We start from the raw sequence: 16,057 nt of genomic DNA, 5'->3' as shown, positions 1-16,057 counted from the left end.
TTAATAATTAATACACATATGATATACCGCAGTTTCCTTGGTGAAATTCTTTATTATAATTGTTCGTGTCTAATTGCTTGAAAAATCAAATAATCCAACGTGGACCATAATAACTGACTTTGGCCTACTTTACTGTCACTTTCCTGAAACCAATCAGTTGTAAAATATAAATACTAATATGTTTGCGATAGAAATATATTCCGAAACTTAGGAACTATATAAACTTTATTACGTGGTCAATAATGCAAATTCAGCAATACAAAACTGTCAATGTCGGAATCGGACGCCGGCGTCTCTTCCGCGTCGGAAATGTCGTCACCATTTGGATCCGGATCGGCTCTCCAGCCTTGATGGCTTCGTGATTTTGTGGTCCAGCGATTCGGCATCAACGTGTGCTGAAATCACACAACAAATGACATTTAAAACGTCAAACTTTTGTTACTGTTACCTATTCTTCCGTCAGCTGCCACAGCATCAGCGAAGCGTCATGGCCGCCCACCGTAATGACGTTGCGGTCGTTGTAAAGGAACCTGGCGCACGCTATGGTACCGCTGTATATTTTCTCCTCGTTGTATTCGGCTTTACCGCTCAAACACGGGTACCTGATGGTAAAATGTCAACGAATTGACGTTTGACTAGATTGTTTTTGGTCACCTGAATAGTCTGAGATATCCGTCAGTGTCGCCGGCTATTAATAAATCGTGGGCGGCTGAACGACAAACGGTACTGATCAGTGACGTGGTAGGGTAGTAACGATTATTCCAAACCCCTACACAATTAAAAAAGTTACAAAAAAAACCTTAAAAATCTGAATGACTGCCTTTATTACCTGCTACCATAAAACCCACTGTACAACTATGTGTGTACCATTTGACATCCCTCATTGCGATAGGGCTTTTTTCGGGGGTTAGTGTTTTTACATCCCCTAAAACAAATCAAGGTGCTCTAATACGTAACTTCCTTTTCCGTCGACCACGTATTAACAGCTTTTTTAATGGACGATAACGGATACAAAATCGTTCATTAATGCATCATTTTATCAAAGGCAACCAAATAGGTCTCTTAGTATAGTTCCATTCTACTTTATTTGTATTAAACAGAGAGAAATAGACGCATATTATTCAGTTGACATCCGCCATTAACGACAGAAGTAACTGTCACTGTCATTGTCAAGGGTGCCTATGATTTCGGTTTGCCGTATTGCCTATACAACTGACAATTAGTTTTTTTCAAACTTTTTAGAATAATAAACATTTATTACTAACTACAGTCGACGGAAAAATGTTGTAACCAACTCTTATATTAATGAGCGATTAATAATCGAAATGGTTTGCCGCGTGAACGCATTGAAATTAACTATAAACATCTTCCACTTACAGAACAATAAATCATAATCAATCGTGACTGTTTGAAGGTAGTTACTGTCCGAACTCCAGTCCATTTGCATTAAAGGTTGGGACCCTCGTATTTTATTAGCTTTCTTATAAGAATATCCGTCTCTACTGACCCGGAACAAGTAGATACTTCCATTTTGTGAAGCTATAGCTATGGTTTCTCCGCCTTTAAAATGTACACTAATTTATCAAGTGACAAGATGGAAAACAAACAACTTACTAGGGTTGAAGCCCACGCAGTTTAATGGCGAACCGCACACCCTTATAGTGTTCATTAGCTGCCCAGATTCGGAATTTAAAATCAATAGATGACCTTCGGTACTTCCCGCAATCAATATACCACCGAAAGGATGGAAGGTTAACGACACACACTCAAAGGACACTTGAGTGGTCCACATTAACTTATTCTTCCGCCAGAGGGCGATGTTTTTATCGTGTCCGGCTGTAGCGAATATTTCGTCGTCCGGATGGACCGCCAAACCCCACAATTGTCTACCGTGTCCAAATACAATCTTGGAACACAGGAAAAAGTAAAAATCAACTTGCTACTTAGAAAAAATAAAGTTTTTCACCTGATTGAAACGTCTCTGCAGTGAACCTTCTAAGATATTGTTTTTCACCGTTCCAATGTAGATGTTGCCGTCGTTTCTGCCAGGTCTTTGCGGGTAGATTGACCTTACGCCACCAAAAACGTCCGGCAACTAAAAATATGATTTTATGCGTCATACTTCTCAGTGAATTGAGAACTATTCAACCTAAACCGGTTCAAGGTTAGTTTTGTGAATCATACCTTAACTTCTGTTATTTTTTTATAGTTTTGCAGGGAATCCCAAGCGGCCACTCGTCTATCCCGATCGCCACCAGACAGTAGCGTCCCTTCGGGCAACATAACCAAAGCCCCAACACCTTTGTTGTGGGCTTCGTACTCCATTTTAACGAAGTAGGCGCCATCTGCGTCAACGCTGAAAACCACACCATAAGCGTACGTACTTTTTTTAAAAATATCAATCGTTAGGAGTGAGGGGGGATTGTGGATAATATTTGTAGCCATAACGAAGCCGGTACTTGTTGCTAGCTCATATGTTTGTGTAGTCTATATGTGCTTTATGTATACATGCCTAAAAATTAAAAATTGTATATAGGTGTGGTAAATCCAAAACCGTGTAACGGACAGAGAAACGTAGGTAATTGTATGCGCGGGAGAAAGACAGAAAACGAAAAAAATATCAAGTAGGCCATATTTTTAGCGCGCTGTTGCCAAACGCCGTAAGTAAGTTTGTCGAGGGTATTGAATACGTACGGCGTTTGGCAACATCGCGCTAAAAAATATGGCCTACTTGATATTTTTTCCGTGTTCTGTCTTAGTCCCACGCATGCAATTATCTACGTTTCTCTGTCAGTTACACGGTTTTGGATTTACCACACCTGTATAATTTTTACGCATGTATAATTTAGATTTCTGTATAAAATGGAAGAAACTTCTTGTCCTGAGACTTTTCAAGAGCAATTGATCAACTGACCTTATGGACAACAATAATGACTACTTCAAGAGGTTAATCACCATTAACTACAGAAACCTAAAGGGTGTTTGTATGTCAATTTACGCACGCCTAAAAATCACCCTCTATATTTAGAGTTGAGTTGTACAGAGTGGTTACTAAATTTAGCTGTGATCTGTTGTCTAAAATAAGAATGGGACTTACGTTCGCTTCCTGTCAACATGGACAAGTAAATATGTTATGTTCAGACTAAATTATTGTTTTCAGTGAGCAAAAACCGGCATTTGAATGATTTAAGTGTGAATTTGTTGCAGCAGGTTGCATATTCTTGAAACGAGGGAATTATTAAGAGAAAGACCTGTAGAATGTGACAGAAACCCGCCATTGTCAGCTTTTTCTGTCACATTCTATCAACACTTGAGAATTCCGTTCCCTGCTTTCAAGAATTAGGCCCCTCTGCTGTTAATCACTAGAGCTAACCTGTAAATTGTAATGAAACCGTCACTATCTCCTGTAATAACGTCGCCATCTTGCTCAAATTGCAGTGATGTGATCAACGTACGAGAAGGCTAAAAAATCTTATATTAGGAAAAGGGTTTCTTTAGTGATTTAACTTAAAAACCGGTTTTAGAATGTCGGTCCTTTCAAAAAATCCATCTTTTCTTCGATTCCAAAAAGTCAGGTGACCTTTACCGTGAGTGATTATCAGACTATCGTCCAGAGGGTGGAAAACCGCCCCCGAGATTTCTTCTTGCAACGTCTAAAACATCCCCAATTGGTATTTGAGCTTTTTATCTGTATTTTCAATCACTTACGGCCACTTTGCCTAACAGATGCCCCCACTGCCATTGCCACACTGAGAGAATACTCTCACGACCCCCGTCCACTCCTAAGACATAACTGCCCCCATTCTACAATTTTTTTTTTAATTGTAATGTATTTTTTACAATTCATGGATGAAATTACCAAGTAGGAGAACGCAATGGCGACTACTCCAACCTCAAACTCCCCCATACCGAAAACGTACAAGGTTTGCAACGTTTGAGTGCTCCAAATGCGAATATGGGCCTGAGTTTTGCGATTTCGTCCCGCTTTTTGTCCAGATGCCACCATTTCTCTTGAAGGATGCAGATCCATGCTAATTTTCAATTTACAATCAAGTTTCTTACTGAGTTTAACAGTGTCTAACTTACCATTGGATGTCTTCGGTGTGTCCAGTATAATGTCGTTGGGTTTCTTCGTCTCGATCGTACATAACGCCAATAGCAGCTACGAAATATAATAGCTCCCCCGTGGGTAACACCCATAAATTCCTACGGGAATCGGTTCCTCTGTACCCAAAACTGTGTACATTTTAAGGAAAGTAAACTATCTTATAAACTAGTTAAGCTTTTAGAAAGCAATGAAAGGATACACCCATTCTAATAGCAGTTTCTTTTCTGGTGGTGAATTATCGATTGGAGCGTGATGGCTGGGCGGGTAGAATGTACGTCGCAAGCCCTTGATACTCAACCTAATTGGGTCTTCTTTCAGAGCCTCCAGAACCGTATAATCTGAATGAAATTTTAGTAGGAAGCTTGAACCAACTTGGTGTTATAGTGACTGACCGTTTGCTCGCACTATTTCACTTTCTGGAGCATACAGAGTCCTCGGTCGGCTCTTACTCCTTGATCTACGCTGTTTGCTCATGTCTTCGACGATGGCGCTCTGACTGACACGAGGACGACTTCTTCTAACTGGAGACAGAAGTACTGCAGGGTTTGACACCAGTCCCAAAGGGCCACTCCCTAATTAAACACAACTTAGATTTAACATTTTTGTCAAATTTCTCCTACCTAAATAGAAAGTATCCATATCAGCAAACTCGTGCCTGAGCTGACTGAAACTACGCACTTCCTGTCCGGACACAGTAAACATCCTTCTAGCATTGTTCATCTTTAACACCTGTCCCAAGTCTTCGAGCACCTCTTCAAAGGGCTGAGTGGTGCGCAAATTCAACAACACCCTGCACTAAACCCCCAAAAAATATTAACAGCCACTCAGAAGATGGTGACAAAAATACTTGAACAGTGTGATCGGCGTTGTTTATTATCCGAATGACTCTTCCAGAGGGTGACTTGGAGGAACCACTTCCAGGAGCGGTTTCTTCAGGTTCCACCAAAGAAGCTTTCCTCGAAGTTACCTTGCTCCAACTCTGTCCGGTTGATGAATTCCAATGCCCGTTCTTTTTTCCATAACTGGCAGGCTGTAAAACATTACAATGGTTTTTTAAAACAAAAGCAAAAGTGGATGATGAAAGTTTTCCTTCCGTGACGATTTCCTATGACGTAGGTAGTTTTTGTAATCATGTACTTGGACAAGGTCAAGATGAATTTTACATAATTTAAAAATGTATGATACACAGTGTTTTAATTTTATAAACAACCTACAGGCTTCTGGTAAGGTAAAAACGAACTTAGTAAGTAACTTGCCATTCTCGGTACGTTGATCACAGCGAAAGGGGTGTCCTCGTCGAAACTGAAGTCCAACATTGACAAAGACCAAAGGAAAACTCGTCCAACAAACTGTCACACTATTATATTTATAGTATACATGAAGGGATTAACATCCCAGACAAAACGCCTCGCACCTTATAACTTCAAACTACAACAACAATATAGGGCAGTTAATTCAAGGAGCTGTGCTAATCACCATTAAGAGTGGGGGTTTCAGGGTCAAACGTATGAATGGATGCGAAGAAGACGGAGCACGAAAGCCTTTTTGACTGCATGATCGCCGGACTCTCTGACATTGGCGCCAACACAAAAATATGCACATAAAACCAACCGATAAGGGGGGACGAGAATACTAATGAAGGACACATTTCACAAATTTACAGCATAAACCAAATCGACCTCGTCCAAGATGAATTTTTAATCCGCACCAATATTTATGCACGAAATTTTGTGCCACTTATTGCACCACCGGGGTTAAAAATAGGGAAAGACGAGGCACCCCTGTACAGTTTGCGTGCCACTCGTGGAATTATTATTTAATGTTATATTGTTTCTTTGGAGAAACTGTTTTGCCCCACACACACAGAGTGGATATGAATTATGTATAATATAGTTAAATCAGGCCGATATTAGCTGTACGCCATAAAATTGCTCTACTTTTCTGAAAACGAACAATCTGGAAAGTAGGGTAAATGGAAATGGGATCGGGTTGGTTTTTTTTTTGTTGTAAGGACTTTTACTTTATCTCGAATCTTTCGGTGGCAATCAGATCGGACCTTAATACATGTAAAAGTAGATTTTTGGAGGGTAACCTAAACCATTAATTTATTATATTTAGGTTTTTTTTTTGTTTGTATGAAATCTATATAGTCTGAACTAAGCCAAATTATACATTATTATTTAATTTTTTTGATTGCCCAACTTGTAAATTTAAATCGTTAAAGCTAAAATTGCTGCTAAAACTTTAAATTACACCGATTTGGCTATTGAACCTGGTAGAATAACTGGTTGCCTATCTTTCCAAATAATCTATCCTAGGCACACTAGATTAGTGAAAAGTGTCTCGTGGAATCAAACAGGCGTTTTAATAAAGTAGTCACGTGATCATATTTGAGTCACATGTCACAAATGAAGTTGTACGCCATCTTTGCAAATGGCTACCGTTCAAAGTTTAATTTAACATTATTGGTTTTTAAATGTAAAAGAAAATTGACTCACTTTGAAAATCTTGTAGGAGGAAACAACATAGGAAGCCCCGTCCTCCAATTCGTCCAACGTGTACTTCCGGTCCCCGTCCATGGAGAAAATATACCTAAATTTATTCAAGATTTAGTGGGTTAAGGCCCATTTTTGACGCGTTCCGCTTAATTATATATTTATTAAACCGGGACAGTTTTTATTAACAGTTGGAACTGGTAAGTAATATGCAAATAAATTGGTAATAAAATCACTTAATAAGCTATTAACCTTGTTTTAGAAACGGAAAAATTATGACGTGTCAAGGGTTTAAGAACAGTCAGGCCTGATTTAGATTGTACGTGTTTCAGGGCAATAAACGCACTCTAAGGGTAAATATTTCCACGTACCTAGCTCCTCTGGGTAAGTCCATTCTAAGGGACAATTTGTCCAATAAACTTTCCATGTTAATAATGTCCCGGCCGGGTTTGAACCGGAATTCGATCCCTGGATAATAGGTGTCGCCATTTTTGTAAAAAATCACCCGTCTGGCTCGCCAATAACCCAGGTTAGAGTATCTGAAAAGGGCCCTGGTTTATGTGATTTTTTTTTTTTTTATTGACAAGTGAGCACCTGCTAGCTGTCATTTCGCCGCGACTTTTGGGGCGCAAAGGGGGAGCCTGCATGGAGGGCGCATCGCTGGCATTATCTGCCATTGGGGGGCTCGGTGACCGCGATTGTCCTCCTTGTCGCCAATAGCCCCTTATTTCTTCTGGATGCGGACTGTCTTCATCATCACCAGACAAATCGTCTAAAACGAAATTGTTTGACTAATTTACTTTTGATTTCTATTTCAATATTTTTTAACAAAGTTAAGTAGGAGGTACTTATTACCATCATTTGCACCGTCGAGCTTCAAGCTTAAGTTAAGCATTGCCAGGAATGTGACTTTTTTGAACTGTATTCTACACAGTCTGAACCACACTTAACTTAAGCTTGGCTTAAAGTATGACGGTGCAAATGGGGGTTAATTGACAAAATGCTATTTCTCTCTAATGGTTGATGATGTGTATTGTATCTCTCAAAACTGGGGTTTTAGTGCAATTTGCTATGTTTTGGATAATTAGTTATAATCAAAAACTACTTTTTGTTTTGAAGCATTTTCTGTGTGTGTGTATGTATATTGCAGTCGAGTTTTAAGTGGCAAAACGTCTTAGTCATGTCATTATCGAGCGCTTTACTAGCTTTTCGCGTGCATCACAACGTCCAAAGAAAAACCGACCGCAAAGCGAAAAAAAAGTGAAAACACTAAAATCGTGTCACATTCCGATCGACTTACCCCCTTTTTCTCGCACGTTGTCTACAATAGACGGTGCCAAACTAAGCGCATTCGGATTTTTCTCGTTACGAGGGCCTTCAGGGTCGCCAGTTCCGATAACACGCTCTTGTGGATTTTCTTCGTTTCTTTCAACATTTTGCCGCATAGAGCTGCTGCCCACTCGAGAGGGAGCCACCGACTAAAATCACGGCAAACCCCTTTTAATACACTTGAGAGAATAATCGATTAGTCTAACAACTATCACATGTCTTAATCTTAATTACTCTTTTTTTCTTGCGAATCTAAAAGTGTACTTTTTCAAAAAAATTGTAACTTTCGGTTGATTTGAAACTGAAACTTACCATTTTTACTGGAAAAACACTTGTTAACTCCTTGAAAGTTTAGTTTGAACTTACTTCTATACCAGCTAATTTACTGGCTTTAATGAAATGCAAAAAAGGTCGTTAACCGCAAGGGAAAAAACCGGTTCAAATGCGCGCCTCTTAATTAAAGTGTCAGGATTCGGTACTTCCCACAAATGACACAAAAGCAAAACGGAACCGTTTCCGGTTATTCAACAATTTTAATGCAGTAGTACGTGTTTGTTGAGTTACTAACAACGATAAAACTTGTTGCTCTAAAAACTAGCGAATATTGACTCGGCGAGCCATGGAGGCTTTCCAGTTTGGGAAATTTCGATTGGTTAGCATATCCTTGACCAATGGGGCTCGGTCATAGTTGGCCTCTTTTCCGCGAAAACATAAATCATTGGCGTAGTAGTGGACGATTATGATTACGCTAATACCATCATCATGTTCTGCGAAGTACATTGAATAGTAGTTTGCAAACTTGAGTGTCAAGAAAAAGTGACAAAATTTACTTTTTTAACTTTCTCATGCTGAAATTAATTGGGGTTATTTTGACCCTGTCATCTTGTATCTTGACCATTGTTTGCCGCAACGCGCTTTAACCCATTAAAACTAATAGCCCTTCGTTTTCCAATAAAGTAGCAATTTCACTTTCCCAAATTAATATGCTGCTTCTTAATCCACTGCGTCTACATTTCAAAACTACTGTAATTTTATTTACATTCATATTACCAACATATCAACACTATTTGATTAAAATTGCTACAACAATAAAAAATAGAGAATCTATCACAAAACTCCAGGAAATTTGTAGAGCTGAAGAATTATCATCGTCGGAGTCTTCCGAGTCTGTAGTGGTCAACCATTGAGTGATAACGCTATGGACCTCTGCTCTAGCCTCATCCAATCCTTCTGGATCATTGTCTTTTGCCGAGTACATGTTAGCGCAATGTGAGGCACCTGTGAAAATTACAATTGTGTATGTGAAGTAAGTGTATTATACAGGTGTGGTAAATCCAAAATCGACCATAGGAAAACCGTGTAACTGACAGAGAAACGTAGATAATTGCATGCGCGGGACAAAGACAGAGAACGAAAAAAATACCAAGTAGGCCATATTCTCAGTACGCTGTTGCCAAAATCCAATACAATACATTTTGTCGACGGTATTGGATTTTGGCAACAGCGTACTGAAAATATGGCCTACTTGGTATTTTTTTCGTTTACTGTCTTTGTCCCACGCATGCAATTATCTACGTTTCTCTGTCAGTTACACGGTTTTCCTATGGTCGATTTTGGATTTACCACAAAATTTTGACAAATCACTCACCGTCCACTATGATAACCACATCGCCGACGTCATCGGTGGTTTCGAGACGTCCTAGGGCGTGCCAAGGGTCAATTCTACCATGGAAATGGATTATGTTGCTGGTAGATATGTTTACGCCGCCATATCTGACATTTGTAGCCGCGATTGCTAGATTGAGTTGATTTGTTTACTGTCTTGATTACAATTTTCTTATTATTATTACAGACTGTAAAAATGTTGTACTTTATAGCTCTATAAAAGTTAATTTTTGATATTTACGAAACGATTGATTATTCCTGGTGACAGTGCAGCATTTGCCTAGTCACAGTTCCTGATTGGTCAAAAAGCAGCTTTTAGCTTTCTTGGACCAATCACAAACTACAAATACTTGAAGCTTAATGACATTTAAGATGTTTCTTGTACTTACCAGATGTGGTGATGGTTTCGGTGAATTCGGTGCCAAAAACATCGATGCAAATGTCCGTAAAATACGAAACGTTAATACGCGAACCAAAAATTGGATCCACTTGGCTAGTCGTTTGAAAAAATGCAAATTCGGTGCAAGTTTGGTAAACCCACTGGCGCACTAAAAAATGACGTCATACAACACCACACCTGTCAACTGTCAAACTAGAGATGTGGTAGAGGTATAAAGGTACTCACTCATAGAACTGGAAACTATGGTGGTATTCTTCCAGTCAGTGATTGTGTTATCGTATTTGTAGTCGGTGCAGTTCTCTCCTAGGAAATCTAAAAGCAGCGTGTGCACTTCTGCTAGACGTTCCAAAGCTGTTGAACCGTCAGTTTCGTTTACCATTATATCGCATATAGTATCAATGGTAATGTCGAATCTGCCATTATACTGAACCACATAAGCATACACGTTATCCACCATATACTCGTACAAATTGGAGAGATCTTTCTCATTATCATCGCTGCTTTCGATAGAATCGCATAACTAAAAAAATTCTGTTCTAAAATGTTTTTTTCCCTCAATGTTACGCAGTACTGTAAACATTTCGTTGAGTGTTTCGTACACTTCAGTGTCTTCTAGACAGCTCGAGAGCAGTTCTTCCAGTTGCGAGAAACCCTCTTTGATGTTTTCCACGCAGGTCGTGCTGTGCGTTTCCAAGCTGTTTCTGACCACCTGCAGATAATCTTCGCAAAGGACAATTTAGTGGTAATCGCAATGTTGCGCACAAACTTACCGGAAAAATCGAGGACGGCCTCCAAGGGACCGCTGGACGCCATCGCCCCAGTGACCAAATGGGGGTACTTGATTCGTAACCAGGTGGCCAAAGTACCAGCATACGACCCACCAAATGCAATCCATTTCGGATCGGTAATGTTGTACAGGTCGTTAATGCCTTGGATAAAGTTGGCCGCGTCCTCTAAGGCTTGATGCGAGGACAAGTACAGAAGATTTTCAGTACTCAAATCGCTACAAACGTTTTTTAATTAATTTTATCATTGAGAAATCATCAGTTAGTTATAAACCTGCCTGAAAGGTTGACTAACGCCGTAATATCGATGTTCCAAGTAAATCATAAGGGCAGAGTTTTCCTCGGCCGTTTCGTACCAAGGACCGGTAGTGAGCCACCCCGTGGAAATTTCCCATTCACCTCCGAGCAGAAGAAACACGTTACCGGAAGTACCATTGAAAAATTCATCGTTCAGGTGGTATCTCTAGAAAATTTGTTGCATATAAGTTTTGAAATTTACAATAGAAGACTTAAAGTATTAGATTTGATGTTTATGACAGGCAATATCTGTTAATTATCGCACCTTGGGACTTAATTGATTTACAGTAAACAGAGGGTAGGTAAATTCTTTTTGCTTATATTTTAAGATTATAACTATTTAATAAAACTTACGTACCTGACGATATGTTCTAGTATCGGTTGGATTGAAATTATCAATTTTCTGTTCGAAGTATTGATCGGCTAAAACCCTGGTATTTACAGTGAGACTATCCGGAGGATCCAGTACTATCGGTGTAAACAATCGGCGTAAAGCATTCACCCTAAATTCAGTCCCTCCCAAAGTAACTAATAACAGAATCGTTAATATAAAATTGGGCCGCATGTTTGGGACCTGTTGACTGCACTGAATTGGTATTTTTCATGTAATATATAAATATAGGCTATCTTAATTTAGTAATCTCTTTTATTTCTATATTGCAGGACTATAATAATCCATCCGAGATTTTGTCAGGAGGATTAACGTACCGTAAATGTAACTCCTGATAATACCAGAGAGATTGTGGAAAGAAAGTAAATCAGTTTGATAGGCCTAAAGTACTACGTAAATCGAACTTAATTAAAAAACATGATATTGTGTTTAATTTAAAACCAATTTATTCGATATAATCAAATATTATATTAAAATCACATTTTGCTATAGAAAACACTTACAAAATAACACACAATATATTAATGTATAAATGATAACAATATAATGACCTAAGCTGTATTTTTGTTTAGAGTTTTAGTACAATCTACAGGGTAGTCCAGTTTTAAATGTCAATAATTCACCAATAAGTTGACATTCATTATGTCATTCTTGAAAAGTGCTTCCTAAGGAAAATACAGTCCTTCAAATTTCTGTTTAAAAAATCGTTTTTTTTTTTGTCATAACTGTCAGACCGTTGGAGCAATATTGATCAAATTTGGAACAAGCACTTTATTACACGTTATTACGGTCAAAGACCCAAAACTAATTTAACCCAACTTAAAAATTGTCTTGAAAACGGAAAATTCACTTAAGAAGTTTAAAAAATATTATTGTAGCCAGTTTTTATAGTTTCCAGACAAACTAAAAGACTTTAGTTTTGAAAATTGAATTAAAAAAGATAACAATCTCAGAAGCTTAAAAATTGTGTTTGTAACCAGTTTTCAGGCAAATTGACAGACTTTAATACTAAAAATTGACTTGTAGACATAAAAACTACTTTTTCAAGAATTTGTTACAACAAATTCATACATTTAAACCTTAAAAGTTGACTTGAACCCGAAAATGCGACTGAACTAATGAAAAGTGACATCAGAAGCTTAAAATTTGCATTTGAAGTAAGTTTTCATAATTTGAAGACAAATTTCAATATTTTAGTCTTGAAAATAGTCTTAGATGCAGATTACATTAACATTAGATTCATGAAAATTGTCTTGAAAACGAACTTTTCGTGCTTTTTACTTTGCTTTTCATTTTCTTCGAATTCTGGACTATTTTTAGTGCTTCAAAACTGCTTTCAGCTTGGAAAATCGAGTTTCAAGACTATCTTCACCAAGTTATTGACATAGCAAACTTAAAAAACAATTTATACATTCTTCATAGACTTAAAATAGCATTCCAAGCTTTGTCATTATTAAATCGACTTCTAGACACCTCAGTGCTCAAAATTCGGGTATTTCTTAATAAACTAGACTGTTTTTAGTGTTTTAAGGCTGTTTTCAGTGCCTCAAATCGAGTTTCAAGACTATCTTTACAAAGTTTTTGACTTATCAGGCCTAAAAGCCAGTTTGTCCACTGACCATAATCTTGAAAATGTTATTGCAAGCTTCTTCACTATTAAATTGACTTCTTCACTCATAGGTGCAATAAATTGTAGCATCTCTAAGAAATTCAGACTGTTTTTAGTGCTTTTTAAGACTGAAAAATCGAGTTTAAGACTATTTCCAAAAGTCAAGTTTCTTCAGTAATAAAAGTAAAAAATGTTGATACCAAATGCTGCAATAATAGTCTTGAGAACTAATTTTTAGAAATAAAATAGTCCGAAAATTTAATTTACTTCTAGAGCTAGACTTGTTGTCCAGTCCAGAAAATTGAGTTCTACACCAATTAAAGTCTTGAAAAGATACTTTTGGACTCTCTTTAGTCCTAGTAAAGTCAGTTCTAGCATTAAAAGTCAACTTTTATACTATTTTTAGTAGTAAAAAATGAATTTCATGCACAATACAATCTTTGTCTTGATTTCCGGACTTTTTTTAGTTCTTGAATGCCAGTTTCAGACAATCAACCAGGATGGCAGACTGAGAAAGCGAATCATAAGACCATTTTTAGTAGTAAAAAAGTTTTTAGACTATTCAGTACAAATTTGGACTTTCACAGTCTTGGATGTTCAGTTTTAAACTATAAAACGGTTTTTTAAATTGAAATTTGGAGTACTGTATCTTATTAAGTCAACTTATTTTTTGATTGGCTATCAAATGGTGAATTATTGACACTTAAAACTGGACCACCCTGTATATAAAAAAGTTCAAAATCACACTAAAAAAAAACAATATACTAAACATTGTTTTAGAATTTATCTAGAAAACAATGTTAGGTTAATAAACCTGATTTTTTTAAAGCTCTAAATATATCCCTATTTCGATTGTAATGTTTTTGGATGGTCGATAAGGGCTTGGGGTAGAGATCAAACACGCCTACATTGACTAAATACTGACCGTATTTGGTGTCAAAGATAGTTTTCCTACAATCATCACTACAAAAAACACTTTATTCTTGTTCCCTTTATGTGTAGCATATAACTCACCTTAAGTCTTCCGTTTCATGAACTCGCCTAAACGTAATCATGAGAGAGCAATCCTTAGCGATTGCCGAAACTAAATATGGCAAAAATAACAGTTCATTCTCTAATCTTTTCGAGACTTCCACAATCATGCATTGACTACAGAATCCTTCACTACTACCAATCACATCCAACAGCTTGTCTACGTAACTGAAGTCGTCCCAAATATCACTTTTAGTCAGTTTTTTATAAGTACTATGGGTTCCATCTTGGTCCAGCATTTGTACAGCTAGAATTCTTTCAAGTACTGAGCCTTTGGGTAAATTATTTTTTATTGATCTATGGCTTGTTACAGTACATATCCCAGTACATGTTTTAGTATTACTATTTCCTAGGTCTGTCACAAGACATCGCTGTAAAAAATCACAAAACTCCTCTACAAGTCTAAAAAAGTCCTGTCAAAAAAAAAAATACTCCTAAGCCCCTGAATTACTTACCTTTCTGTATTATCATGGGACTCAAATATTTCTTTAAAAACCTCAGTATTCTTGGTCTTTTCATCATAGCAAACAGAACCATTTTTGAATATTTTAAAATTATTTTGGGGCACGTCCACCAAGTTATGTAAAGCTAATTTCATTCTTGCTTTCTCCCTAAAATTTTAATGTTATTCACAAACCCTACAGTGATCATAAATAAATTTTACCCAGAAAACAGTTCTTCAGGACAATATTTAGTTTGAGATTTAACCCTCCGTTTTTCAAGCTAAAAAAACAGCACGTGACCAAACAAAAACTCTAAATAAGGGCAAAACTTACTTTCAAATGTTGATGCATACAGAAAAAACAGTGAGGATGGATTTGTTCTTTGTAGGGTCGCCAACCTTGTTTAGGTTTAATTTCAACAGCAAAAGTGCTGCCAACCAGTCTGATATTATCATACTGACTGGGCAAAAAGGCAAAATCCCTAAAGAGCGCAGCGCGTCCGTATTGTAAGGTTTTACTTAATCGAAAATCTACAATTAATTAGAGTTCCTTTAACAGTATATTTATTTAAAGCACAGATTATTTGACTTTACTACTCTAGGTCAGGTTTAATAGACATTAGGTCATTCTAGGACATTTTAGTTTACCAGTATACACTATCAAACATGTACACAATCTAATATCAGCAGTCAGCAAATTTAATATACTGATATTTGCAAGGGCAAACAATATCATAGACAAAATCTTACCTGGTCGTTTTTTGACAAGGCCTTCCTGGAAAATCTGCATTTGTTTTTTGCTTAAAACTACCATTTTAGACTCTGAGGTGTAATTGTTCCCTATAAGTGGTCTTATAACTTTAGAATAGAAATTAAGGTCCCGAATTTCCTCTCTAAACTCAACTCCATAGTACCATTGAAAAAAGTTGGTGATTAATACTAAAATCCATCTGAAAATCGATCTGGGCTTTTCTGTTTTGCGAATTCTCAATATCTGCCTGGTTTTCGGTAGTGATATGACTAAATTGCAGTTGCCTTCACCTCTGTAGTACCACTCCTTGGGCACTTGGAAACTTTCATAAGTTGCCAGATACTTTGACATGTTATCTGTGGATTATCTAGCTTCCTATTTGAATAACGGACGGTTCAAAAGAGGTCTACCCATAGTAAAGCAGTATACTTACTGTTAAAGGAGGTTTTTGAACAGTGTACATATTTTAGATGCGAATGGGACCAGCGGCCATGTACCTTTCTCTCGATGATTTAATTGGGGTTTAGTTCAAGACCAAATCTATTTGGGCAGAGTCCATTTAGCTAGCAAGGGCATGGTCTGTTTAATTGGTTGTTAACTAACAAACCACCCAAATGGGAAACGGTAGCAGATGTCCCTGTTTACCATTTGCAAACTGTCACTGTCAGCAGATTCTAACAAACTGTCAGTGAATGTAAGGTTAGGTTAGTAGAGCAAACAGCTAACTTCACAGTGGGTATAAAGTGCACCAAA

At 37.5% G+C, this 16,057-nt stretch overlaps 3 protein-coding genes and 1 long non-coding RNA gene across 6 annotated transcripts; 1 reads left to right on the top strand and 3 right to left on the bottom strand.

Annotated features, from left to right (window-relative positions):
* Window positions 1-181: 181 nt before the first annotated feature.
* DCX-EMAP (Doublecortin-domain-containing echinoderm-microtubule-associated protein) lies at window positions 182-8,048 on the bottom strand. Its single transcript, XM_081979344.1, has 21 exons — window positions 7,904-8,048; window positions 7,198-7,375; window positions 6,975-7,142; window positions 6,607-6,700; window positions 4,956-5,138; window positions 4,729-4,903; window positions 4,501-4,680; window positions 4,308-4,446; window positions 4,087-4,236; window positions 3,860-4,031; window positions 3,709-3,804; window positions 3,516-3,653; window positions 3,374-3,462; window positions 2,185-2,356; window positions 1,967-2,095; window positions 1,615-1,906; window positions 1,378-1,560; window positions 830-925; window positions 655-769; window positions 449-602; window positions 182-395 (listed from the first exon to the last, which is right to left on the bottom strand). The coding sequence occupies exons 1-20, from the start codon at window positions 8,046-8,048 to the stop codon at window positions 449-451; spliced, it is 3,048 nt and encodes a 1,015-aa protein (XP_081835470.1). The 3' UTR covers window positions 182-395.
* LOC145728839 (uncharacterized) lies at window positions 1,322-12,031 on the top strand. 3 transcript variants are annotated; one of them, XR_014178172.1, is made up of 6 exons: window positions 1,322-1,414; window positions 2,028-2,164; window positions 2,210-2,376; window positions 6,623-6,803; window positions 6,866-11,684; window positions 11,743-12,031. It is a non-coding gene; the product is annotated as an uncharacterized LOC145728839 (long non-coding RNA). The 3 variants fall into 3 exon arrangements; XR_014178173.1 differs by lacking the exon at window positions 1,322-1,414 and adding an exon at window positions 1,784-1,924 and having other exon boundaries at window positions 6,866-11,673; XR_014178171.1 differs by lacking the exon at window positions 1,322-1,414 and adding an exon at window positions 1,793-1,924 and having other exon boundaries at window positions 1,988-2,164.
* Window positions 8,941-11,644, bottom strand: LOC145728820 (putative serine protease K12H4.7). The gene is made up of 8 exons (XM_081979356.1): window positions 11,438-11,644; window positions 11,061-11,245; window positions 10,768-11,000; window positions 10,569-10,717; window positions 10,223-10,517; window positions 9,987-10,145; window positions 9,581-9,727; window positions 8,941-9,210 (listed from the first exon to the last, which is right to left on the bottom strand). The coding sequence occupies exons 1-8, from the start codon at window positions 11,642-11,644 to the stop codon at window positions 8,996-8,998; spliced, it is 1,590 nt and encodes a 529-aa protein (XP_081835482.1). The 3' UTR covers window positions 8,941-8,995.
* Window positions 11,894-15,949, bottom strand: Ipk1 (Inositol phosphate kinase 1). The gene is made up of 7 exons (XM_081979359.1): window positions 15,738-15,949; window positions 15,304-15,679; window positions 14,888-15,084; window positions 14,776-14,834; window positions 14,567-14,722; window positions 14,094-14,513; window positions 11,894-14,042 (listed from the first exon to the last, which is right to left on the bottom strand). The coding sequence occupies exons 2-7, from the start codon at window positions 15,653-15,655 to the stop codon at window positions 13,880-13,882; spliced, it is 1,347 nt and encodes a 448-aa protein (XP_081835485.1). The 5' UTR covers window positions 15,656-15,679; window positions 15,738-15,949; the 3' UTR covers window positions 11,894-13,879.
* Window positions 15,950-16,057: the final 108 nt, after the last annotated feature.

Source organism: Ips typographus, linkage group LG4 (assembly GCF_016097725.1).
Source record: "Ips typographus isolate SLU linkage group LG4, UJ_Ityp_2.0, whole genome shotgun sequence".
Classification (NCBI taxonomy): Eukaryota; Metazoa; Arthropoda; class Insecta; order Coleoptera; family Curculionidae; genus Ips; species Ips typographus.
The sequence above is the reverse complement of the archived record's forward strand: the minus strand, read 5'-3'. Positions and strand labels throughout refer to the sequence as shown.

What these genes read in the sequence shown, in the direction of transcription:
- DCX-EMAP (XM_081979344.1), bottom strand. Translation starts at nt 8,048, where the DNA reads ATGCGGCAAAATGTTGAAAGAAACGAAGAAAATCCACAAGAGCGTGTT. An exon ending in CCTCCTACAAGATTTTCAAA is followed by an intron (nt 5,139 to 6,606) that starts GTGAGTCAATTT and finishes AATGTTTTACAG; the next exon opens with CCTGCCAGTTATGGAAAAAA. An exon ending in CACACCGAAGACATCCAATG is followed by an intron (nt 4,032 to 4,086) that starts GTAAGTTAGACA and finishes ATTGAAAATTAG; the next exon opens with CATGGATCTGCATCCTTCAA.
- LOC145728820 (XM_081979356.1), bottom strand. Translation starts at nt 11,644, where the DNA reads ATGCGGCCCAATTTTATATTAACGATTCTGTTATTAGTTACTTTGGGA. An exon ending in CATAGTTTCCAGTTCTATGA is followed by an intron (nt 10,146 to 10,222) that starts GTGAGTACCTTT and finishes GTCATTTTTTAG; the next exon opens with TGCGCCAGTGGGTTTACCAA. An exon ending in CGAAACCATCACCACATCTG is followed by an intron (nt 9,728 to 9,986) that starts GTAAGTACAAGA and finishes AACTCAATCTAG; the next exon opens with CAATCGCGGCTACAAATGTC.
- Ipk1 (XM_081979359.1), bottom strand. Translation starts at nt 15,655, where the DNA reads ATGTCAAAGTATCTGGCAACTTATGAAAGTTTCCAAGTGCCCAAGGAG. An exon ending in GTATGCATCAACATTTGAAA is followed by an intron (nt 14,835 to 14,887) that starts GTAAGTTTTGCC and finishes CTGTTTTTTTAG; the next exon opens with CTTGAAAAACGGAGGGTTAA. An exon ending in TCCCATGATAATACAGAAAG is followed by an intron (nt 14,514 to 14,566) that starts GTAAGTAATTCA and finishes GGACTTTTTTAG; the next exon opens with ACTTGTAGAGGAGTTTTGTG.